General features: G+C 42.0%; 1 protein-coding gene across 1 annotated transcript; it reads left to right on the forward strand.

Moving 5' to 3' along the window:
- The first annotated feature begins 2,394 nt into the window (after positions 1 to 2,394).
- sgpp1b (sphingosine-1-phosphate phosphatase 1b) lies at positions 2,395 to 24,445 on the forward strand. The gene is made up of 3 exons (XM_007903887.2): positions 2,395 to 3,081; positions 16,306 to 16,395; positions 22,610 to 24,445. Exons 1-3 carry the CDS (start codon positions 2,395 to 2,397, stop codon positions 23,159 to 23,161), a joined length of 1,329 nt encoding a protein of 442 aa, XP_007902078.2. The 3' UTR covers positions 23,162 to 24,445.
- Positions 24,446 to 25,319: the final 874 nt, after the last annotated feature.

Below are 25,319 nucleotides of genomic sequence, written 5' to 3' on the forward strand. Positions count from 1 at the left end.
AAATTCTTTGTGCTTTGAGACATCCTCCTGACGTGAAGGTGCGATACGAAATGCAATGGTTATTATTGTTACTCAAAATGTAATCAGAGAAAACAAGATACGCCCCACTTACACAAGAGAAATTGGCCATACTTCAATCTGATCTGAGGGATTTGATGGTACCAGCTCTTTGATGCCAAACCGTAAAACACTCATAGAAAAAAATATATTAGGGAATTCCCATTAGGGAATTAACAATGAATCGCTAGTCAACACAATTACTATGGAGAGCAATTGAATTAATCTTTTGGGGATACTCGGGTTTTGGGTGAATGTATTAATACATAAAATCAAGGATGTTGAAACAATGTCGGAACAATGATGCCCACTGATCTGCACAATCTTTTCTGCACAATCCTATAACAGATGGCAATGCTCCTATTAAACTTTTTTGGGTTTAAAAACAACTGACGGCTCTGAAGGGGAAAGAAAAACCCCAGAAAGGAAACAATGAGAATGAGAAAAAATCCTGATAATGTTTGCTGTGCGCTCATATATTACACAAAACAAAAACAATACATGCTCAGGGTGCCAGATCAGTAAAGTAATTACTTCCTTGACGTTTCCTCCAGATTAAAGGATTGAGAAGGCAGCAGGCTCTCTTAAGAAACAGGATGTTGTTGGACTGCTTCCAGTTGTTGGTGAGTTCAAAAGTATAGGGCACGAAAATAAGGCAGCTCGCAGATTTAATAAGGAGTACGTGAAAAACTTCATGCCGTGGTGGTGAGAATGTGAACCTCACTACTGGAAAACTATGGTTGAAGCAAAAAGTATCAATGTAATAATAATAATAATAATAATCCTTGCGTTTGATCTAGCGTCTTATCATCTTGTTGAGAAGCCTCAAAGTGTTTCACAGGATATACCCTAAAGTGGATTGACTGTGCATTTTGTGGGTCAAACGCAGCAGCCGGTTGCGCACAGCAAACTGTTGAGCCCCAAACTAAACGTAAAGAGAAAGCCCGATGCATACACAGGGGGGAAAAGAACAGGGGGAGACAGGAGAGGGAATACGAGGGGTTGGGGGACAGGGGCTCCTGCGGAGTATAAACGCCAGCAGGAACCGGTCAGCGATGAGGTCAATAAAAGGCCTGCGGAGCAACAACTGAATGAACCTTTTGAGGATACTCAGGTTTTGGGGTCCGAAAGGCTGACTGTCCAGCGCCTTGGGACGTCCTCCCGACGCAAGAGGGGCTGTACAAAAGTAAACGTTGCTGCTGTTGTTGTTGTTAGTGGTGGTGTTGTTGGTGGTGGTGTTGTTGGTGTTGTTGGTGGTGTTGTTGGTGTTGTTGTTGTTGTTGGCGGTGGTGGTGTTGGTGGTGGTGTTGGTGGTGTTGTTGTTGTTGTTGGCGGTGGTGGTGTTGGTGGTGTTGTTGTTGGTGGTGTTGTTGTTGTTGTTGGTGGTGGTGGTGTTGTTGGTGTTGGTGGTGTTGTTGGTGGTGGTGTTGTTGTTGTTGTTGGCGGTGGTGGTGTTGGTGTTGGTGGTGTTGTTGTTGGTGGTGTTGTTGTTGTTGGTGGTGGTGGTGGTGGTGGTGGTGTTGTTGGTGGTGTTGTTGTTGTTGTTGTTGTGGTGGTGGTGTTGTTGGTGGTGGTGTTGGTGGTGTTGTTGGTGGTGGTGTTGTTGGCGGTGGTGGTGTTGTTGGTGGTGGTGTTGTTGGTGGTGGTGTTGTTGTTGTTGTTGTTGGTGTTGTTGTCTGCAGCTCTGTGCAATGGGGAGGGGAGGGGTTAAGGCGGGGGGGGGGGGGGAGTGGGGAGTGGGCGGGGCTGTTGGCTCTCACTCACGCGCACGCAGGCACGTAAGGCACGCCCCTTGACGTGGCTAGCCACGCACGCACGCACGCACGCACCCCGCCAGGCGGACAGCTCGCGCCCTCCTCTGCCGCCCGCCTTCGGATGGGAGGCGGAGATTGTGGGTCCCGGGAGCGCGAGACGCTGACAGACAGTCACTCACTCACTCACACACACACACAGCGCTCCTCACTCACTCTCTCACACACACACCGCTCACTCACTCACTCTCTGTCTCGCTGTGCGGGCGGAATAAAAGCCATTGCAGAGCAGCGGCGACGACGACGAGAATCAATTATTTGACTGATAAAAAGCCGCGAGACGTCCCCCGTCGAGAAGAGAAGAGAAGGCGAAAAAAAAAAATCACCACAGAGACTGAGAGACTTTTTTTTTTTTGCGCGACGAACTGATTGCAAACGGTTCCCGAGAGAAGGCGGCGCGAGCCCCCCCCCCACCCCCCGCCCCTCACACCCACCCCCTCCCCCGCCCCTCTGTGGTACCCAGAGCCGCCTCCCTCCCTCCCTCCCTCTCTCCCTCCCGTCTCCCTCGTGTGTGCGGGGAGCAGCGATGGAGCCGTCGTCGAAGGGCCCGAGGCCGGGCGGGGTGTGCGCGCTGCTGAGGTACCTGCAGGGCCCTCACCCGGTGGCCCGGTTTCAGCAGATGTGCGGCGTGGCTCGAGCCGCCCCCGCGCCGCCCTCGCTGGGCAACGGCGTGTGCCTCCCGCGGCCCGGGGCCGGGCTCGGGGGGGAGGCCGAGGGGGAGGCCGGAGCCGCCGGGGGCGGCGGGGACTCGGCGCCTCCCGCCGCCTCCGCTCACCCGCACTCGGCGGCGAACGGCGAGCCCGCGCGGGCGGACTGGCGCCAGAGGCCGACCGGCGTCAAGTCGAAGCCGCGCCGCAAGAACTCGCTGAGCGACGAGACGGGCGCCGAGTTCATCGTGAGGAACAAACTGCTCTACTACCTCTTCAGCTTCGGCACCGAGTTGGGCAACGAGCTCTTCTACATCACCTTCTTCCCCTTCTGGCTGTGGAACATCGACCCGTACGTGGGCCGCCGGCTGATCGTGATCTGGGTCTGGGTCATGTACCTGGGCCAGTGCACCAAGGACATCATCCGCCTGCCCCGGCCCAGCTCGCCGCCCGTCGTCAAGGTGGAGGTGTTCTACGACTCCGAGTACGGGATGCCCTCCACCCACGCCATGTCCGGCACCGCCATCCCCTTCGCTCTCTTCTTCTTAACCGTCGGCAGGTGGGAGGTAAGTCCCCCGACACCCCCCCCCCCCTCCCTCTCTCTCTCTTACTTACTCTCTCATCCAAGGTACAAAATCACTCAGAAAGCCTTTCGATGTGTGTGTATATCAATATATATATATATGTATATCAAGTGAGTTGCAGCAACTCCTTTCGCCCTGAGTTGACAGTGACGAGTGAACCTTTGAGGAGCTGAGGGGAAGGGAGGCGGCATCTGTGTCCAAGAGGTTGTCCAGTACCTAAAGTGGAAAATAGGTTTAAGGTTTTAGGGTCACGACCCTCATCGGTTAACATTTTGAGTGAGGAGCCTCCATTGGTTACGGTTTCGGGTTGGGTTAAGGTCCTCCGTTGGTTAAGGTCTCAGATGGAGGGTTAGGACCCTCCGTCTTGTGATGTTCAGCTGTGACCTTTCCTCGAAACTGTTGGGTTGGTCATAACATTGCATTGAAACATTCATTTGTTTTCTCTAAGAAGCGAGTGCAGCAATAACCTCGTGTGGATTTCCAGCATCTTTGTTTTAGTTCTGATTTTCTGCATGACATTATTTGCTTCCTAATATAAATGAATTAATGAACGCAAGCAATCCCCTAATCAGGTTCGACAAGGCTCAGCAGTCGGTGCTAAGAGAACAGTGTTAAGTGATTCTGTTTTTTATTTGTTCATTTTTCCAAGATGGTCTGACAGATAAAATTAATCACAATCAGTGCTTGTGTAGCATGAGATGATAGGTTTTGTCTTGAGGTGAGGTCGTCTCTGAATGGTTCCAGCTGTGCTGAACCCAGGTGAATGCAGAAGAAATGTTGTGTGGCATTTGTTACAGATGTGACTTTTGTACGACATTAAACTTATTCTGTTTATTTCTAGAAACTGTTGCGGTTTGTTTTACACCAAACTCAAGCTGAACGATAAAATTCTTGAGTGAAGCTGACATTACTTTAGTGGTTTACAAGCGTTCTATAGTGATAAGTGCTCTGAGATGCCGTCCGGTGTGGAGGGCGCTATATATAAATTCAAGTTATTGTTGTTGATTGCAAAATATTCTCCAAATTCTGTGAGAATGCATGCACCCAATTGCAGGGGATTTTAAAAAATTCTAACTAAAATGAGGAAGTTGCCTTCGTTATTTGTTTGGAGGCGGGGGGGTTTTGAAGAAAATTTCTGAGGAGACTCAATGTCTCATCTAGCCTTATCACTATTACAATGTGTGCAATGCTATCTGCTCTAACTACACCAATTTATCGATGGCTAAGAACCAAGAAACGAGTTGTTCATAAAAAAATTGCTGGGTCCCTATTATTGTTATCAGTCTGTTTGTTTTGGTGAACAGCAGGTTTCTTCCATTTATGCCCTTCTTATCCATTGTTTTTAATCAGATAATATGAGGTGGATTTACATTAAGTTTTTTTTAACTCACCAGAGAGATTGTTTTATAATCCACAAGCAGTAGGCAAATTGGAGGGATTGAGACAGGGAGCTCCAGAGTTTTATCATAGTGGAGTCCTGTAACTCAGTGGTTAGAGCACTCGCTTTGCAAGTGAGAGACCTGAGTTCAATTCCAGGCAGAGGGCGAAACCTTGGGCAAGTTTCCTTACTCCACACAGAGCCTAATAATAATCCCTCCAAAAACCAAAAAACAATAATAAATTAGTCATTTTCAATCTACGACTGTTTGTGGGACATTGCTGTGAGCAATTGGCTGCCGCGTTCGCCCACAAATATACAGTCAATTCACTTTACAGTGTGTTCTGTGAAGCGCTTTGGGACGTCCTCCCGACGTGAAAAGTGCTATATCAAATGCTATTATTATTATTATAGTGACTGAAAGCACGTTCGCCATGCTTTAAGGTTAGATAGAATGATGGTCTTTTAGAAACCAGAACTGTTTTTCTGCATGTTGCGTTATTGAGACGTCTTAAAGCACCAACCACGATTTTTATGTGATGTGTAGTGACTGTATATTTGTAGGCAAATGCAGCAGCCAATTTGCGCACAACAAATTTTATTTGGATGATTGTTGGCCAGGACAATGGTAGAAATTCCCTTTCTATTGAATAGTGGTATGGGATTTTTAACGTCCACCTGAAGAGGCAGACAAGGCCTTGGTTTAACATCTCATTTGAAAAAATGGCACCTCCAACAATGCATCGCACCCCCAGCATTGGGGTGTCAGCTTAGACTGAGTTCAAAGTCCTGACTTGTGGCTTGAATCCACAACCTTCTGACTATTGAGATGAGAATGCTATCAACTGAGCTGAGCTGGCACACGCTTGACACAAGGAAAGTGAAAGTGATACAGCTTTTAGTTGACTGCATTTTTGGTTAAATGCTGGCCTATTCTTTCTTGACGCCCTGAAGGTTTTACGTTTTAGAATTAATTGCCCTTTTTTGTGAGAAGTAGATGTAGGTGATTCTGGTCCCACCCACATCTGTATGCCAGACTTGAAACCTGTCACCAGAAGCTGTGTGAAAGAGACCTGGGGGGTGATTCAGTTCCTGATTTACCCTTCCTGAAAATCACTGCTTCTGCATTCATTCACCGAAATGGATGAGATCAGGGGTTTGATTAGGATAAAAAAGGCCCTTTAGCCCATCTGATCTCAATCTTCTGGAACATCCAACCATCCTTTGACCCGCCGAAACCCTCATACGTGCCATCATTACATTGAGGCTTGACTATGCAAACTCATTGCTCTCCAACTCCTTCCTCCATAGGCTGCAGATCATCCAGAACTCTGCAGCCTACATCCTCTCCCAAACTAGGCTCCGTGACCCTATCACCCCCATCCTCACCTGACTCCACTGGCTTCCCATCACACAGAGGATACAGTTCAAGATCCCAGTCCTGACTTTCAAAGCCCTGCATAGTCTTGCTCTCCCCTACCTCTGCAACCTCCTAACCCCCTACCATCCTGCTCACTCCCTCCACTCGGTGGATTCCGGCCTGCTTCACGGCCACCGCCTCGTTCGCCCCATTATTAGTGGGTGTGCCTTCTGTCATTCTACTCTCACCCTCTGGAACTCTATCCCGCAGTCCCTCTGCCGCGCCCCCTCCCTTGCCTCCTTGAAGACCCATCTCAAGACCCTCCTCTTTGACGTGCTTTCGATCTCCCTATTTCCCACCTTTCACCCTCCCCGACCCCCAGCTCGTGTCCGAAACTCTGTCTGTCCAGCGTCTTGGGATGTCCTCCCAACGTGAAAGACGCTATACAAATCTAATTTTGTTGTTGTTGCCTGGATTCGTGGGAAGCACCCATGTTCTTCCACTGTTAGCCACATTGTGTAGTTCAGTAGATGTGTATAATCATTACACATGACATCATTTGGTTCGGTTAGATATGTATTCACAATACTGCTTCTTTATGTTTTAAAATATAAAAAATTGAGATCAGTTGGACTCTTTCTGGCACGGCTCAGTTTGAAAAGAAGTGATCATTTTCAGAGTTTAAGGTTTTACAGTAGGCACACTACCCACCTGACTTTAATTTTCCCCCCACTCATCATTTAGCTGCAATTTTCTGCTCATTCTAACAACCTTCTTATCTGTTGGTCAGTAATTCTGATTGTGCTTTACTGCATAGACTTCTAAGGGAGATGTAACTGCTGTTAAAATGAATAGAATTGAAAAGTAAGTAGGACACGAGAACAAACGAGAACAAAATGCTCAATAACGTGAGTCATAGAATATGTACAGTGATGTAGAAGAAATGAGAAAAGCAGAATCCTTCACACAATCTGCTTTCTTTGTATTCCACTACTTGGCATTTTGTTAATCATCTGGTATGGAAAGGAAGTTGTGTGAAGAATATAATAATGATCTTTGCATTTGTTATGGTACTTTATCATATTCTCAAAATGTCTCAAATAATTTTACAGGATTTACTGTAGGGTAGTGAGCACAGCAGCCAATTTGCACACAGCAGTGTCCCACAAACCGCCGTGAAGTGAATGATCAATTTTATCTGGGTCATTGTTGGCTCAGAGAAACTCCTTTCTCTTTTCAAAAAGTTGTACAGTTGGGAGCTGTAGTTGGCCTGGATGGTGAATCGTCTATTGAGTTGTCCCCCTTTGATTGCTCACGTGATCGCTGCTCAAAGATGCGTATGTTACAATAGAATAGGTGGAGAATAGGATCGGGCTCACCTATGATTGAATAGTTTGGTAACCCTTATTGTTCAGACTTGCTTGTAACCTGGTGAAAAGCATTTTTATTCAACAACATTCATCAAAATCCAGGTGCATCAGTTACGTTTCCAGTCGGTTTCTCATGACTGCCAGAAACGCAGAAACGTAACTGATGCACCTAAACCTGCTTATTTTAGCATTTTGTTTTCTGAAAAGTGGCAGATGGCCGAGCAAGTGCTGTTAGAACCATCTGGTGAACAATGAGATCATATCTTGGTTCAGGGCTGGAATTACTGACTCGCTGCTGGAACGTGGCTTTGCGACTGCATGCTTTCCAATAGCACTTGTAAACGACATCCTTTTCTATCCGAGCCTGCAGCGTAGCGTAGAGAACCGATTCTATTGTCGTCAGAACTGGGATGAAAACCAATCTCGAGATTTCAAGATGGTTTTCACTCCTCTTCCAGAGGCCACATTGCTGCTTATCTTTATACTGCAATATGGCAATATAAATTGATGAACCTGTTGTATGTTTCATTGATACAATGGAGATGTTGCAATTGCAGTATCCTGGCTATCAGTACTGTGGAATGTGCCCTTTTGCACAGTAAAGATTTAATAAAGGGATGGTTCTGCATTCATAGATTTTGTTCCTTTGTGATTCACTAATTCTTTATTCTGTTTTCCAATCATAAAATGTTCATAGCCAATTGCCAGGGTGAGCTGAATATGTTTCTGCTTGAGAATCTGATTGGAGGATAAAAGGAAAAGTACAACATGAAGTAAACACATGGAAAGCAATGGTTTTCGTGTTGTTACAGTGAGATTTCAGTTTATAGGGAATAACAATCTGGCTGGAGTTTTTGCTCAATTGTCTTTCGGATACAGGGAATACCTATGTAGAATTTACCCCTGGAAGCAAGTGAGATGAAGTCACCGACAAGGTAAACTTTACATGGTCTTTGGAAGAGCCTTTTTTTTTAATGTTCTTAATTTTTCATCCAATATACTACTGGCTAAATTTATTGGGCAAATGTGGATTGATTGGATGGGAAGCCTGTGAAGTTAATGGAGTACTACAATCTGATGGTAATCTCAATGTGACTTTTAAAAATAAAAACAATTTCTCATGCTGGCAACAGCAAAATACCATTTGTTTTAAAACACAATAACCTCTGTTTTCATGTGATTTGAAATAAGGAATAAAATGTTTTATTTCTCACTTGGGGTTTTAGTTAATTTTTGGCTGGGCTACATTGTTGAGCTGACGGATTGGGATGGCGGCTTGTGTGCTGGCAATAAACTCTGTTGTTCTGTAATGAGCTGCTACAAGATGTTCACGAGCTGAACATATCGCTTGATTCAAAACCAACTCATTCTTCAGGCTCGATCATTGTCCATAAATTCTGTCAAATGAGGGATCCAATTGAGCTACAGGACTCCACAAGATCTGTCTCATGACCTTCCTCTTCTAATAAAAGACTTGTGTAGATCTTAACAGAAAGGAGTACTTGTACTTCTGTATGATGTAAAACGCACACTGAGCACTTCAAATCAAAACTGAAGAGTGGAATCACTGGAGAGGTGGAGAAATGTACTCCAAACCATTGAAGCAACACCAACACCCTGATCCTGTACTCTCCTGATTTTCACATGCACACTTTTCAGCAGTAACCGTCATTGAAGCGGAACCATGGCTGGTTTTCATTTCTCTTTTCTTCACATCAGCTAAGGCTCACAAAATCCACATAGTGTGTCAATTGCTGCCTTGAGTAAGATTAACTAACTCTGACAAATGGGTGAAGTTGTGAAAGACACTCATCTCTCAGTGAAATAATCAGAAACTAAAGATCTGCCAATGTGGTATGTGTGATTTGAGTTGTATTCTGAAAGTGCATTTCTAGAGAGAATTGTGTTTTATTCCTCTTCTCTCTGGGCATCTTTATCACCCTCAAGCGATTTACATTAATCTAAGCAAGGTGTTGTTCTATTCACCTGAATGCAAATATTTCAACAAAAATGTCCTTCATTTTGGAATTCTATCTTCTAATCATGGAAATTGAGCCTGGCTACAGAGCATTAGATAATGGCTTCATGTTCTGCTTTTTATCCAGTGAAGAGATATTATTGCAAACAGTTCAGCCTTGATTCAAATGAAATCCCTTGGGTTTTATGGTAAGTGCTGTGTTTCCATGAACATTATATATACCCTTGTGCATCAATGCAGACTGCTCCCTGCTTTATGTATGATGTGGCCTTACTTGCCTTTGCTCTAGCCCTCCCCACCCCCCACCCCTGAACATTCATCTTATTATTAATAAATAAATGTGGATTTATTTAGCTCCTCCTACAAACCTGAGTGTAGTAGAGTTCAACAACAACAAATTACTTTTGTATAGCACCTTTCCCTTCAGGGGGACGTCCCAAGGCGTTGGACAGTTGAGGATCCGCACCCGATATGGTGGTTGGAATCAGGAGGGGTGGAGGGCAGGTAAGGTAGGGATAGATGGGTGACCGAAACCTAGGTCGAAGAGTAAGGTCTTGAGAAGGATCTTGTGGAGTCCTGTAGCTCAGTGGTTAGAGCACTCGCCTTGCAAGTGAGACACCTGGGTTCAATTCCACGCAGAGGGCGAAACCTTGGGCAAATTTCCTTACTCCACACAGAGCCTAATAATAATCCCTCCAGAACAAAACAATAATAAATTGGTCATTTTCAATCCACGACTGTTTGTGGGTCACTGCTGTGCACAATTGGCTGCCGCTTTCGCCCACAGATATACAGTCAATTTGCTTTACAGTGTGTTCTGTGAAGCGCTTTGGGACGTCCTCCCGACATGAAAAGCACTATATCAAATGCAAGGATTATTATTACTATTATATTCTGTGAAGCGCTTTGAGACGCCTAGAAGACGTGAAAAGCACTATATCAAAATGCAAAGATTGAAAGGGCCAAGGGAGCGGCCGAGGTGATGGGACTGTGGGATGGAGTTCAAAGGATGGAAGCTGATGGTGGGGCGGACAGAACAAGGGACTTGGAGTGGGTCTGAGTGGAGGGAGCAGACAGGTCGTTAATGGGTTATCGGGTCACAGAGGCAGGTAGGAGCATGGTCATGGAGGGCTTTGGAAGCAGAACAAGGATTTTGAACTCTATCCTCTGGGGGATGGGGATCCAGTAGAGCCGGGTGAGGATGGAGGTAGTAGGTTAACTTGGTGCAGGAGAGGATACGTGTTGCATAGTTCACTTTGTACTTTGTAAGGAGTCATTAAGCCTTTGGCTCTTTTTTTGCTTCAGTTTTTATGTTTGCAAATGATTTATGAAATGACATTGGAGTTTTCCTCTTGATCTAAACCAAACTCCGCTCCCTGATTACCCCAGTCCTTGCCAGACTGCATTGGCTGCCTATCCAAGAGAGGATCGACTTCAAGATCCTCATCCTTGTATTCAAATCCCTCCACTCCTCTGCACCTCTCTGACCTCTCTCCTCAAAACAGTACCCGTTGCCTTCGTTCCTCCGGGTCTGTCCTCTTTCTCATCCCCTGAGTCCTCCACTCCACCCTCGGCGGCTGTGCCTTCAGCCACTATGCCCCGAGGCTCTGGAATTCCCTTCCTCACTCCCTTCGCCTCGCCCCCTCTCTCCTATTTTCAGGTCCCTGCTGAAGACCTAGCCCTCCCCATAGAAGGCCATGTAATCCTGAAAATATAAAGGGATTCTTTTAACTCAGGTGAGTGCTTGGTTGGAAGTTCAGAAGTGGTTTACTGAGCAACTAGCGGACAGATTTGAAATACTGTATGTGTGTGAAGATTGGTTGATTGAGATTAGGGCAGAGGAACCATAAAGGAATATGACTAACGCACAGATGTATAGAGAAAAGGTTAAACAATCTGAGATGCCACGTGTTTTGAGATACAAATAAATGCATCTGAGTTTAACTTTTAGTGCTGCAATTAAAGGAGTATATTCTACTTGATATAAACATTGATATCAAAGTTCAGACACAAATCTTAGCTCCGGGAACTAAGTGTAAATTGTATTGCATGCAGTTTCATGGACTTTGCCTGTTTCCACTCTGCAGTTATAGATGTTCACTTCTCTTGTCTGTAGTCCATCTGATGTTTTAGTTTGAATTCAAGATAAAGTTTGTTTATTCGAAAGCCCCATCTATTCCCATTTGGGAAATAATGAAAGCAGTTTTACCCCAAGGCTTGCTGCCCTGTGTTCAGTTGCACAAGATAATCAAGTGTGGACAATGATGTAGGAAAAGTTGAGTAACTGGGGGAAAAAAAATGTTTTCCTTGAGGAACAGTTGTGTGCATGAGACAAAGACATCTGCAGTTGATTGTCTAATAGTTTGTGAGTGGATAGTAGCTCGGGTGCTCACTGCGTGTAAACTAACACTAAATAATGCTTTAAGTGATTGCGGCAATGTTCAGTAGTAATTACTGCATGTAAAATTATAGATGTTAAAATTATAGGGACTCCACATTCATCTTCACTTAGTAAGACTTGAAGTTTATTTTTCTAGTTTTTCCTCCTTTGTGGCGTCGTCCCCCGTGTACACCGTTACTCCGTTCTAGGTTCCCATTGTATATCGTTGCCCTGCTTAAACGAAAAGGAGATGATCTGAGGAGGTATACACATTACCTTACCGTTCCATGGCGACTGGCTGTTTTTAAGAAAAGAAACTTCAGAACATAGTCTGGGTTCTTGTTTTTAAAACAGAATAATAATTAATAATACAATTTTCTTCAGATAATCCCATTACAACAGCCAGGGTAAATAATCAGTGACACAGAGCAGCCACAGGATTGAAGTTTTTTTTTGTGAGGGTGGGGGGAAAGCGAGTGAGTGTGAAACTGGAGAGACGTTTATTTAACACCCAATGCATTGAGGGGTTGGTTAGATCACCTGATCTAACTAAGTGGTGATTAGTTTTCTAGAAAGTCATTGGATTCAACAAATTTACTTCTGAATCAACATTCACTTCCTCTATAGTTGCTCCAATTGAACACAAAACAGATCATTGCAAATAAGGTAATGTTTGTTGCTGTCTGATTGCGTAATTAGTTTGTGTTGTAACGATAGCACTCGTTGTAGATTTATGTGAAATGAATGGCCAACAGCTTTGTATTAAACATTACAAGAATTTCTTTGCATTCTTGATACATTATTCCTGACACCTGACTGATTAGTTTCTGCTGTTCCAGCATTTGGTGTTTCTGTTTTTTCAGGGTTCCCCCCCCCCAAGCATTCACACATGGGTTAAACAATTTGATAGAAAGTCTCCAAGGAGTGACCTTCTACAGTTAAGATCCTGAGATCTGGAATTGAGTCATTTTTGAAAAAAAATTGTAAAATAACAATTGATTGTTTGAGGGCCCCGTCTCCTTTTCAGTCAGTGTCATCTTATAAATGTTGGAACTTCAATCTTTGTGTAGGATTGTCAGAGTATTGTCAGAATTTAAAATTTGGGTTACGGGTGTCTGTTCTTGTCGAGGGCCATTGTGTAAAAGCTTCGAAGCTGAATTCCCAGAACAGGATCTGTGCTGAGCTCTAAAATAACAAATTGGATATGGCAACGGCAGCTCCCACCAGCAGAGGCTTTTGTACCCACTTTTGTACATTAAAATACTGTAGTAGTCCGTAAGATCAAATAATAATAATCATTGCATTTGATATAGCGCCTTATTAAGTCTTTGAGATGTCTCAAAGCACTTCACAGAATATACTGTAAAGTGGATTGACCATATTTTGTGTGTGAAAGAGCAGATCTGAGCCAGATTACTAATATCAGAAGCACATAGTTCACTTATTACTAACCTTTTACTCATGCTGTATTATATAGCTTCTCTGCTTAGGTGAAGGATGATTAAATAAGTCATCAATTATTAACCTTTTATGACATTTTATTGTTTCAATTATACAAATTCAGCTAATTGTTCTGGACTTTCAACAGGTATTGGAAACTTTATAATTCTTGAAGGAGAAGGCAAATAGTGAATACAGTGTTGAGGAATAATTTCTTCCACATGACAGATTATGAAAGGTTCAGGAATTTACTTCAGTCACGTTGCTTATAAGGATCCTACACCGGATTTAGGAATATTTAGCTCATTCCCTTAATTCTGTGCAGTATTTCTCACGAGTCCAATATTCTGGACCAGCGTGGCATTCATTCAAAGTTAGTGAGTTTTTCCAGCTGAGATTGGGTTTTTGCACATAAACCTTTCATTGGACGTTGTCCATTGCAGAACATGACATTGTCTCTTGTCACAAAGTTTACTGGTGGAGAATGTCTCAGACCGCTTGTGTTTATCCTCAAATCTGATTCTGTTTGGCGCCTGTTGGCAAGATGGCAAACATGAAAGCTAATTAAAACTAAAATGCGAGTACACAATATTATGTTATCATCTATTAAAATCTTAAACTCGCATGATTGCTTTTTATGAATAAATATATCTGTTTAAAGCCTTTTACAAGTTTGGATGTTTGATGGCTTTGAATTGTTTTCTGTAACTTAACTGAAGGAAGATCTGTTTGACTTTGTCTGAAAGGAAGAATGCCTTGGTTGAGAAGTTATCGACTCAGAATGACACAATGATGTGGTCAAAAAAAGTTTAGCTTTGACCAACTTCTGTTTGTGACTTACTGTTGCTCAAATGCAATTCTAGGCTGGCTTTAAAGACTTTTAAGGACTGTAAGAAGCATGTGATTATGGTGGGCACTAGGACTTTAAGAAACCCTAAACCAATTCATTTTGCCCGCTGACCCCAGTTTATCAAAGTGGCTACACGTATGCAGTTCAAAAGGTAAGTATGTTGAAATCTGGATTGACCTTCACAATTGTTTTTACACCATCTGCATTTTGTGTCCAAATAATCTTTGAAATGGCACATGGCTGCCCAACATCAATTGCTATTGGTCATTGAGGACAATTTACACTTATGTTTTGTAAACTAGAAATCGTCCTACAAAATCTGAAACAAAAACAAGTCGCTGGGAAGACTCAGCAGTTCAGGCAGCATCTATGGAGAAAGGAAAGTGAGTCAGCGTTTCGGGTCCACGATGCTTCATCAGAACAGAGTATAGCTTGAGCACTGCTAGTACTTGGTTTGAAAATAATAACCGTGATTTTTAAAATGCCTATTGAAATCTATTACTACACCCCCATTGATCTGATCTGACCACTGTTTCTAATGTAAAAAGATTGTACGTAGTGCATGGTGATGAGCAAAACAGGACCCATTATAACAGTGTCTCTCTCTTCCAGTTTCCAAATCGTTTAACTGCAGAGCAACCAGTGTAGTGGATATCCCACTGCTTCATTAGTTTTGTTTGAAAACACAAGGCTCAAAAGTTGCTATTCTCTGCTGAGTTTCAGCCACTGTTCCTATTGGAATGCTACTGGAAAGTAAATATTAGCTGAGCTCCCTCTCTTTCTTTCTCCTTCCACAACATGGTTAAATTCCCTGCCAGTGTTTATTGTTTAGCCTCTCACACGATGAACAGGCATTTAGGAAAGGCATAGTAGGGAGGTTGGCTGGTGTTTATGGAAATGTCACTAAGCATAAGTTAACTGCTTCAGAGGAGAAGGGATTAGAAAAATTAAATGAATTACTGTTTTGCTGTATGCCATTTCGCCAGTGAGCAGGAGTTCACTACCTTCATTTTGATTTGTATCTTGAATTCCTCTGACACTCTTTAATGGGCCCATGCTTCTCTACCGTCCAGTTTTTATAAATGAGCGTTGGCCACAAGCAAGTGTTGACTGTTTGCCAGATGCTTGTTTATTTCTCATTCATGCTTTGGCCTGAATAGATTAGATCAAGCAGACAGTATTGCTTTATTAGTTATCTACAACGTGAGAAGAGTATAGTGAGAGGAGAAGCAAGCTATTGGTTGCCATCTGTTCACTATATAGTACTTATTGCATTGTGGTGTCACTTTGTAGAAAAACACACAAAAAAGCCATAAGAACCAAGCCTATGTTTGATGACTGAGATGTGTATACTTCTGTGTGTACTTCAAAGTAGGGCGATGTCAGCATGCGTCTGGCTCGGTGTGTGAACGACTGAGGCCTTTGTTTACATATTCTCCTAATGGCCACATATTCTCCTAATGGAAGAGAGATGGTAAAGGGAGGAGCGAGGTATAAACAAACTGCACAAGACACAGCATGTTAGGATTCTGATAGTTATGTGACTGGAATTGGGTCTGTTCAGTGCCTCCTGCCAGTTATTCATTCTAAACACGTGGAAGAGTTCTGCTGACTTTGAAGTATTTATACAATGAGGGTGGATCAGAAAGCTCTTAATTTGATTTTTGACCTTAGCTGGAACCAGTGAATTGTAGTCATTGAAGAAATGTCAGTTCAAAATATGTCGTATATAATAACTTGATCAAGATCCTCACCCTGACCTGTAACTCCCTTCACAGTCTCACTCCTCCCTAGCTTTAAAATCTTTCCCCCCCCTCTCTGCTCTCCTGATTCTGATTTACTGCTTATCACTTGCTCTATTTCATTATTAGTGGTCAAGGTTTCAGACTCTCTTATCCTGTTTCCGGGCACTCTCTCTACAAATCCATTTGTTTTGCGCCTTACAGCACTTTCATCAAAACACTTCTTAACAACTTAGTGCTTTTAACTAGGCTTCTGTTCTTCGCTCTTCTCCAACTAATCTCTGAAGCCTTTCAACAATCATGTTCTCAGTGCAACTGTAAGTGGATGTTGCAGATTAATATAGTAACCCATGACTGCATCATATGTAGATTGATTTGCATTTTCTTTCAAATTAAAACCAGTTGTACTACAGTGTAATTGGAAAAGAATGCATAATGTGTACAAATAATGGAGAAATAGTGTTTTGTAACCATTTGTAGCTCTTGTTCATAAATTATCTGTGATAGCTTTTTTTTACTGGGTCATGAGTTATCTATTTACAATATATAACTTACAGTACTGTATTATGTTGTGTTTACCGTGCAGTCTTTTGTGTTAACATGCACTTAATTTGAAAACTAAAAGATATTTTAATCCAACCACAATTAGCTTGAAGGTAATGTTCAGATTTATTTCTTTGTTCATTTTTTGTCTATTTTCTTTCTCAGTATCCATATGCATTTGGACTGCTCCTAGCATCGTGTTGGTGTATTCTTGTGTGCCTGAGCCGACTGTACATGGGGATGCATTCCATTCTGGTAAGAGTGAATTACAGACTCTTTAAATGCACTTACTTTCACTTAGAATTGACCTAATCCGGAAGATAGTTCTGGTTTAGCTGTCCAGAGGTTTGAGGTGTTCATTTTTGACCTAGATGGACAGAACTACTGTTGGTCCATTCTACCAAATACTTTAATTCTGGGTGTTGTAGCACCTCAGTTTGAAGTCAAATCCACAGGATCTGTTTTGAAGCTGTGAAGTGTTTTGGTCATATCTGGAGTAATGCATATGGTCCAAGTTTCTGCTAAACTTTGCTATATATTTTTGGTGGTTGCTTTAGTTTTGTGGGGCAGTGCACAAATCCAGTCATGTGTTAACACCAAACCAAATTGATGGCACAGAAATTCAGTGTAATTAGTGCAGTGGCGCCAATCTCCTTCAAGGGCTGCATTAAGTCAGGATCAACACTGCCGATGTTACTGCCGATCATGTTACTTTAATATATGTATGTGTGTGTGTGTATATATGTATGTATATGTATATATATTGTGTGTATATTTATATATATTATATATATGGCATTTATATGAATCACCTACCACTAGTTTCGGACAAACATTTTTAATGTTCTTTTGGGGTTCTCTCGTAACAAATTAACATTTTCGAAAATTACTCAATTATCAACCCTGCCCCATTCCCTTTGTCACTGTAGCCATGGAAAATAACTTTGACCAATCATTTATTAGCCCTATTGAGTATTTTTATTTTGTGTGGGACGGGGGGTTGAGAAACTGACACTGAGTATTGTGCCCGACTATTCTGCTCTTAGCCTGCTGACTGCTTAATGTGGTTTCCTTACAATGTTTTCAGGAGCCACTGATGTGGCCGTGCGCAAAGCTACTTCCCTTTTCAGCTGCACATTACTTCTGTTTCAAAATGTTTCTGCTGCAATGTAACAAGGATTATTCGAACCATAACCTTAGATATCTACTTGTATCTGTGCTGAGTTAGCTGATTTCCAGCAAGGCAGAGTTGGGGAAGCTCAAATTAATTGCAACGTCCCCAAGGAAAATATAACCCAAGTTCATGCTCCTCACCAGTATTCAGTGACCCTGCTGGTAAGTGCTCATGTAAGGATAAGAGCAGGCCCTGCAGGGGGTTTGTTCTGCAATTTCCTCCCATTTTCCCTGGGTCCACTGCCTGAAGATCTTCCCAAAGCTTATCCATGAATGATTAGTTGGATTTGGGGTTCCCTGTTGTATTGACTGCCAAGAATTCAGCCATCGTCCAGTTGTGCTGCCAGCCAATCACTTTTCCCTAGGCAGAAAACTACTTTGCTTTGTACTTAAACTAGACGTTTAGCAGATAGGAAAAGGGATGTAAAAGATTTCAAAATCATCCACTCTTGTTTGGGCAGATAATGGGTGTGGAGTTAAGTGGCCACGCTGTACTCAGAGGTATAATTACAATGCTCTTACTTTCTCTCCAATGCCCTTGGCTGTTGTATTTTGGAAGTGCATGCCCTCTGCTGGCTGGTTCCCAGTACCCTGTTTGTGCCTATTTGTGTCCAAGGACTACACATTTAAGTTATTCCATTGACTGGTAGATCCTGGGTGTAAACCCATGAACTCTATAGTTGCTGTGAAGGAGCAATGGCAGAGGCCTGTCTGCAAGTTTGTTTCCTATTTATTCTGTTGGTTGAGGAACATTTCTCTGTATGGGAGGAACCAGAATAATAAGAATAATCCTTGCATTTGATATAGTTCTTTTCACGTCTTCTAGACGTCTCAAAGCGCTTCACAGAATACACTGTAAAGTGAACTGGCTGTATATTTTTGGGCGAAATGCGGCAGCCAATTGCACACAGCAGCGTCCCACAAACAGTCATGGGTTGAAGTGACCCAATTTTTTTTTCTTGAGGGATTATTATCGGGCGTGTGGAGTAAGGAAACTTGCACATGAATATATTTTAATAAAAGAACAGCAAATCCTTGTGCTCAAACAAGGCTGAAAACCTAGATATGTGTATGCAATGTTAAATGTGGTGGTTGTAGAGAGTATCAGTTACGGGGAATTGGTAAACTCCCTACATTGTAATAACTAAAATATGGTCATTTTGCATCTTTTAGCCCTTCTGCTTTTCCTTCCTGTGCTCTCTCAAATTGCAAATCTCGTCAGCTTTTTTTTAAATGTTGCCTTTGCCCTTTTATTCCATACTTTCCCATTAAAGGCCCATGATTACATAATCAAAGACCCAAGTGTGTCAAAAGACATCAGTGAAAATAAGATGATGTACCTGTTTACTTGTGTGCACCTAGCAATTGACATCAGTGATCCTTTTACTCCATTAACTATAGTAATTTTCACTATGTCACAACTGTTTGTGGTTTGATCACAGTTCCTGATACAAACTAGCAACCATTTTCTGCTTCTTTAAAGTGCAAAGAACATAACATCATACTATCAAATTACAGGCTTTTAAAATGAAATTATAAAGTTGTGTCTGGGTTTACCTATTGTGCATTAATGGAGAATTCCAGGAGTTTACCGTGGAGTCCTGTAGCTCAGTGGTTACAGCACTCGCCTCGCAAGCGAGAGCAAGTTCAATTCCCGGCAGGGCAAAACCTTGGGCAAGTTTCCTTACTCTTCACGCCTGATAATAATCCCTCAAGAAAAAAAACAATAATAAATTGGTCACTCCAATCCACGACTGTTTGTGGGACACTGCTGTGCGCAATTGGCTGCTGCGTTTTGCCCACAAATATACATTCAATTCACTTTACAGTATATTCTGTGAAGCGCTTTGAGACGTCTAGAAGATGTGATAAGGCGCTATATCAAATGCAAGAATTATTATTAATTCACTTTAGTTTTAGTTGTCGTCTACAAGCTATATGAATGATCTTTTTATAATCCATTAACCCCAGCAAGCAATTTCAGTGGAAGGGGAATTGAAACTCTTACCAGGGTTAGTTCTAAAATAAATGCTTACTAAATGGTCTAGTAAGGTAAAAGCGGTAGCAAGTGTTAAACTGTTAAATATATCAGATGTTCCTGGATGAGCAGCTGACTTCAGTTAAGATAGGTTTGAATATGCTTGGCTGATGCTCTGGGTGCGGTGGGGAAGTGATCAGATCCTGTTAATCACTGACTAGCGAGCTCTGTTGGAAACTACATGGTGATCAGAAAAAGTTCAAGTTCAGTTGTGATCTCCTCTTGCTAAAACTTGTCTAGTTTACGAGTGAAATGCAGTCCCTTAGGTAAGGTACGAGTAGCTTGCCTTTGNAAAAATCAACATATTGAAGGAAGAGGAAAAATTAGTACAGAAAAGCTCCTTTCTTTCCCTTTTTGCCCTTATGCTTACTGTGTGCTCTAGTACAGTTCCATGGCTTTCCTCCAAGCTCTAAAGAGTGCAGAGTGGGAAACTGTTATTACAAGGAAAGATGAATAATATGTGGGGGTGGATATTCCAGTCATGACTCACCAACAACAGCTTATTTTTGCAGTTAAAAGAGCACAGGGATATTTCAAGAACTGTTTCTATTAGCATCATCGGTCATTTATAGAAATTCTCTTTCCTAAAATGTATATTTTTTGAAATATCAGGTACAGTCTCTAGAGTTTGTACACCGTGAGGCTATAGTTCAGTGCACCATTCCAATCAATATATGTTAAGCCGGTGCAGTTTGCCAAGACTAGTCTTATTGTGGACTTGCTCTTGGCTACAATTTCCCAACCCACTGTTACTAACTGATCCCAGAACTGATGTAAGCCAACATTAGGATAAATTATTTCTATCGCATGCTATTAAAGCTATGAATCCTGGCCTAGTAAAATGCTTAGCATCTACAGTTTTGGGCCCAGTTTTGCATCAGAACGTCTTTCTGTTCTTTGCTCCAGTTTCTATTCTATTTTCAAAGGTCCCTTTCAACTCTCTGAAGTAATTCTCAACACAACATTTCAATGCAGTTCAAAGTCACATTAAACAAGTGAAATATTTCTACATTTTTTGAAATTCTTATTTTTGAATTTTCAAAACAACATAGTGCAGGAGGCAAATGGATAATTGCGAAGAATCAGTGTGAAATTGGAAGAGGTGAAAACAAGATAGCTCAGCTGGTAGAAAGGCTCTGTGGCCAAGTGTGGCTTGAGAAGGCTATGGGAAGAATTTTCCCTTATTGACTTCGAGCTTGAAAAAAAATTCCTCTGTGTCCTGTAGGAATGTAGCATAATTTTAGCAGAGTATTTAAAATGCTGTCTAACTGGGACACTTTCCAGAGCATGCGGACCGAGTAAACAAACTATGGTGGTGCCATACCAGAAGCTACATTAGTGGGTTTTATTTACATACTTCAAATATACCAGTCAGATTGTCCATACTGAGGTCCAGGGCGGTTTCCATCAAGTCTCAAAAGGCACTCAAATGTAATATCTATGATAATTGAACTGGCCATAGACTCAATTCGTGGAACCTCAGTGCAGGCTTCCAGGACTGTAACAGTATCCTGGTGTGAACTATTGCTGTCAAAGCAAAGATATGTATTGGGAAGGAAATGTTTACTTGTACATCTATGGTAGTTTGTTACACTTGGCCGAGTGAAGTATTCATTTTCAAATCAGCAATCACATTCTCCAGTGCTAAGAATTATTAACGCATTTGGTGCAGCATCATATCACTTCAACACTTCAATGTTTCACACATTGAATTACTGTGACTGCAATTTATGCAAGCAAATATGGCAGCTAACCTATACTACTTATGTAAGGATATGCAACAGCAGTGAGATCAGCTGTACTCAAGTGTCAGCCCAGCTAAGAGTGAATGATGAACCCACAAGTTGTTGGAGGGAGTGGAGCTAAACTTGGGTTTGGGCCTGCAGGTCTTATGAAGAGTAATAAACCGCAGCCCTATTAGAATACACTTCTTTATAACACAAATTTGGTTATAATGAGATTGCAGTACTGAATTTGCAGCACACGTTTAGCGATGTCTTGTTTGTGATGGTACTTAGACTTCTTTATTTTCCCAGTCTTATCACCCCCTTCTCTTGATGGGCCTTGATTATTGCTGGAGTATAGTTATGTAAGTGAGCTGAAGTTGCCGTTCATTTGTGAGATTAGTTTTGTGAGTGTTTGCAGGCAGTTCATCTGTAGGCAATCACAGCTGCGCTCCCCACACACGTACACTTTGCATTAGATGTCACAAGATACCAATTTGGGGATGGAAATCCTTGCTGTTTCTGACCATTGTTTATTTAATATATTGATGTTAGTCAATCAGAATCCTTACTGGTATTAGATTTAATTCTAACAATCACATTACAAATGTTTTATTTTTGGAACATTTGATATGAGTAAATCTTCTCTCCTGTCTCCTACTGGAAGAACTACAACCAATAATAATGAACCTTGCATTTGATATAGCGCCTTATCGCATTGTGCCTTATCTCAAAGCGCTTCACAGAATATACTGGAAAGTGAATTGACTTTGTATTTTGCAGGTGAAACACGGCAGGCAGCCAGCAGCACACAGCATTCCATTAGAATGACAGTTGCAGAGGGCATGGACCTTTTCACATTCAGGACCATGTGTGTGGGAATGAAGTCTAGCGCAAGTGGGGGGAATCTTTTAAAAGAATGGGGCAACACATTTTAAATTGAAACCGAAAATTGTCAGCATCATAAACACAAATAAGTATACTCGTGGCCTGCAACCAGCAGCAAACAACTCTAATATGTAGACTTGAGAATACATGAAATCTGCAACTTAACTCCTAAAAGGGTCAGCCTTCTTCTGCTGAATATTCTTCTGTTTTTACATTCCAAGCAGGGAGAGGTTCTGTTCAGTATGAGCTCACCTCTGGCAAAATGATTAGTTTTTAATAGCATTTCCCTGGCCAGTAAATCCCATCTGCAGCTGTTCAGAGCCACTAGCTACTGTACTGTGAAGCAATCTGTCTTGAAACCAAGCACTGGAGAGCTCCAAGCCATATGTAATGGTTTGTGGAGTTCATACAGATAGGATTTTTTAAAATAAACTAATTTATGAGCACTATCCTTCCATGGGGGAAGATTGCTGAGAATCTGTTGGTACACAAGTGCAGCGCTCAAAGTACATCAGGTTGTATATTGGTTGATTCCTTATGTCGACTAATTTCCCCCAGAACAAATGAGGTGCTGGACTGTTGAATCCAAATCATCTCCTTGGCTGTATTTGACATATTTTGTTTTTCTCTCTTCCTTTCCTCACAGGATGTCATTGTTGGTATCCTTTACAGCGTCCTGATACTGATCGTCTTTCGTCCAACCTTGGATCTCATTGACAACTTCAACCTAACCTACCAGTATGCTCCATTGTTCATCATCAGCCTTCACCTGGCCATGGGTATCTTTTCCTTCACCCTCGACACGTGGAGCACATCCCGAGGCGACACGGCACAGATTCTAGGCACAGGTGCAGGCATTGCTTGTGCCTCTCATGTGAATCACCTGTTGGGCATCTTACCAGATACTCCTCTCCACGCTCTGCCATTGTCTCCCCCAGCAATCACGTTAACTCTGGCTGCCAAAGTTTTTATGCGTTTTGGGCTGGGAGTGGCCGTGCTGTTGGTGACCAGGGCAGTGCTAAAAGCAGTCACCATACCCCTGGCCTGCAAGATATTCCGTATTTCATGCACTGACACTCGCCAGGCACGAAAGCGTATGGAGGTAGAACTTCCATATCGTTACATCACCTACGGAACGGTAGGGTTCAATGCCCTGTTTCTGGTACCCTTCTTATTTAAATACCTGAATCTGTCTTGATGTGAAGATGAACTCTTGCCTGATAAAGCTATTACACTGGCAGATAAATGTTGAACGCAAAGTCTTAACTTGGAATGCTTCAAGAATGGTTAACTGTCCTGCTTCTGCCTGTGTGGGCATGTACTGAGCCTATTATTTCCTGGACCAGCGACCTAATGTCACCAGAGGCTTGAGAAGAGATTTATCCTTTTCACACACATCCAAGTGGAGGAATTCTGAGATGACTGACCAACTGAAGAGAACACAATGGAGTTTACGTGTGCTGTTCATTAGCTGTAGTGATTTTTTGTTGGTGCTTCTCATGGGATTCTCTGTTTCAAGTATGCAGTGAAAGGTTTGTTACAGCAAGCGATCAGCATATGACGATTCCCATTTTGAGAGTGAACAAAACCGGTTATTAAATAGCAGAAGTTTTTGTTCAAAAAAAAAGTATGGAAAGTCTCTTCAGAATGAGTAGAGTGTAATATAACAATGTACCAACTTGAGGTTCAGGTATCTTAACCGCTTATTGAATTGTGCCTTTTTTGTTTTATTGCTTTAGTTTATGCTGTGATGTTGTGAAATTCTAACTGCCTCATCATCTAAGTAACGGGTTGTACAGACATTAGTTCAGCTCTTTAAATATGTCTTTACTTTAGGATAGTCGCATTTCTTTGTTAATAATGACTTGACGATCACCTATCTAGCAGTGTGAGTGAAAGGATTGATTGATTGATTGGTTCTTAGACAAACCAGAATCAGCATTGAATCCTATTGACCACCACAGGTGAAGATTTCAATTTTGAATAACTTGATTTATGAATAATATTAATAATAGTAATAATATTGTAAATTAATTTGACATGTACTGCCTCTTTCACTGGCACTGAAAAGCAGAAAGCACCAGACCAGCTGGGGCCACAGAAGCACCACAACCTGGGATTTTCACGTCAGTCGCACTTCATACCATTTCCATAAAATCTGCAAGCATCCCTGCTTTTTCTTTGACAGCCTCGTGGAAAGTTTTCTGTTTCACTAAAGCAGTGTCCCAGCACTGCGGCCCATTTAAAATTATTGGCCTCTTCATATTGAGAGGCAGGATTAACTGTTAAGTGTAGAACATTTAGCTTAATGAGAATCATTTGGCTCCTTGAGATGCGGTGGAAATTGACTGCGGTTTTATTCACTTTCTGCCCTTTCGCTTTCACAATACAGACGCCCATTACTGTGTGGCATACACTCGTTTAATCTGTTTAACGCTGTGCAAAATGCAAAATCCTGCAGATGCTGGAAATCCGAAACAACAACAGAAGTCACTGGGAACACTCAACAGGTCAGGCAGCATCTATGGAGTTTAATTAACACAGCATTAACAGTTTTTTTTCCTCTGGATTTACATTTAAAACAACCAAGTTCATTAACCCTTTACAAGCACTTAAATTCAGTTCAGCTTTTGGCAAACTCGCGCTGCTTTTTCAATTGGAGAACTGGATTGGAGAAAAAAGTTTTTTTTAAAAAAAAAAGTTTCCACAGTGGCTGCCTGACCTGCTGAGTGTTCCCAGCAACTTCTGTTCTGGTTTCTGTTTAACGCTGTATCTTTCAGAGGGTATATGCAGAATTTGGTAAAGTATTTTTTATTATTCCTGTTTATGATCACAAAATATCTTGGGTGACACAATTTTAAAAAAAAAAACGATATTCTTCAATCTCACATTCTAAGCGTGTGTTTAAAGCACTATGTAAATTCCCCTTTCTGTTGCCCATGAATTCTAATGGTGTCTGTAATTCTCCTATTCATTACACCCACATTCATGTACACGAGGCTTGTTGGAATTTGCAAAACAAGTTTGAAATCTTGTTTTCACGTTTTTGAGTTTACCAAAGCGGTGAGTGTGTGTTGCTCTTCCAGATCATGATTCTGGAAGGGAAGAGTTTAATTAACACAGCAGCAACAGATTTTTTTTTCTCTCTCTCTCTCTGCATTTACATTTTAAACAACCAAGTTCATTAACCCTTTACAAGCACTTAAATTCAGTTCAGCTTTTGGCACATGCACGCTGCTTTTTCAATACTGGATTGGAGAAAAGAGTGTTTAAAAAAAAAAAAAAGGTTTCTATCCATTTCCAAGGACGACTGTTATCAGGTACAAGAAATTGGCCAAACCAAAGAGATTTCTTAA

This window comes from Callorhinchus milii, unplaced genomic scaffold (assembly GCF_018977255.1).
Source record: "Callorhinchus milii isolate IMCB2004 unplaced genomic scaffold, IMCB_Cmil_1.0 Scaffold9, whole genome shotgun sequence".
Taxonomy (NCBI): Eukaryota; Metazoa; Chordata; class Chondrichthyes; order Chimaeriformes; family Callorhinchidae; genus Callorhinchus; species Callorhinchus milii.

What these genes read in the sequence shown, in the direction of transcription:
- sgpp1b (XM_007903887.2), top strand. Translation starts at nt 2,395, where the DNA reads ATGGAGCCGTCGTCGAAGGGCCCGAGGCCGGGCGGGGTGTGCGCGCTG. An exon ending in TAACCGTCGGCAGGTGGGAG is followed by an intron (nt 3,082 to 16,305) that starts GTAAGTCCCCCG and finishes TTTCTTTCTCAG; the next exon opens with TATCCATATGCATTTGGACT. An exon ending in TGGGGATGCATTCCATTCTG is followed by an intron (nt 16,396 to 22,609) that starts GTAAGAGTGAAT and finishes CTTTCCTCACAG; the next exon opens with GATGTCATTGTTGGTATCCT.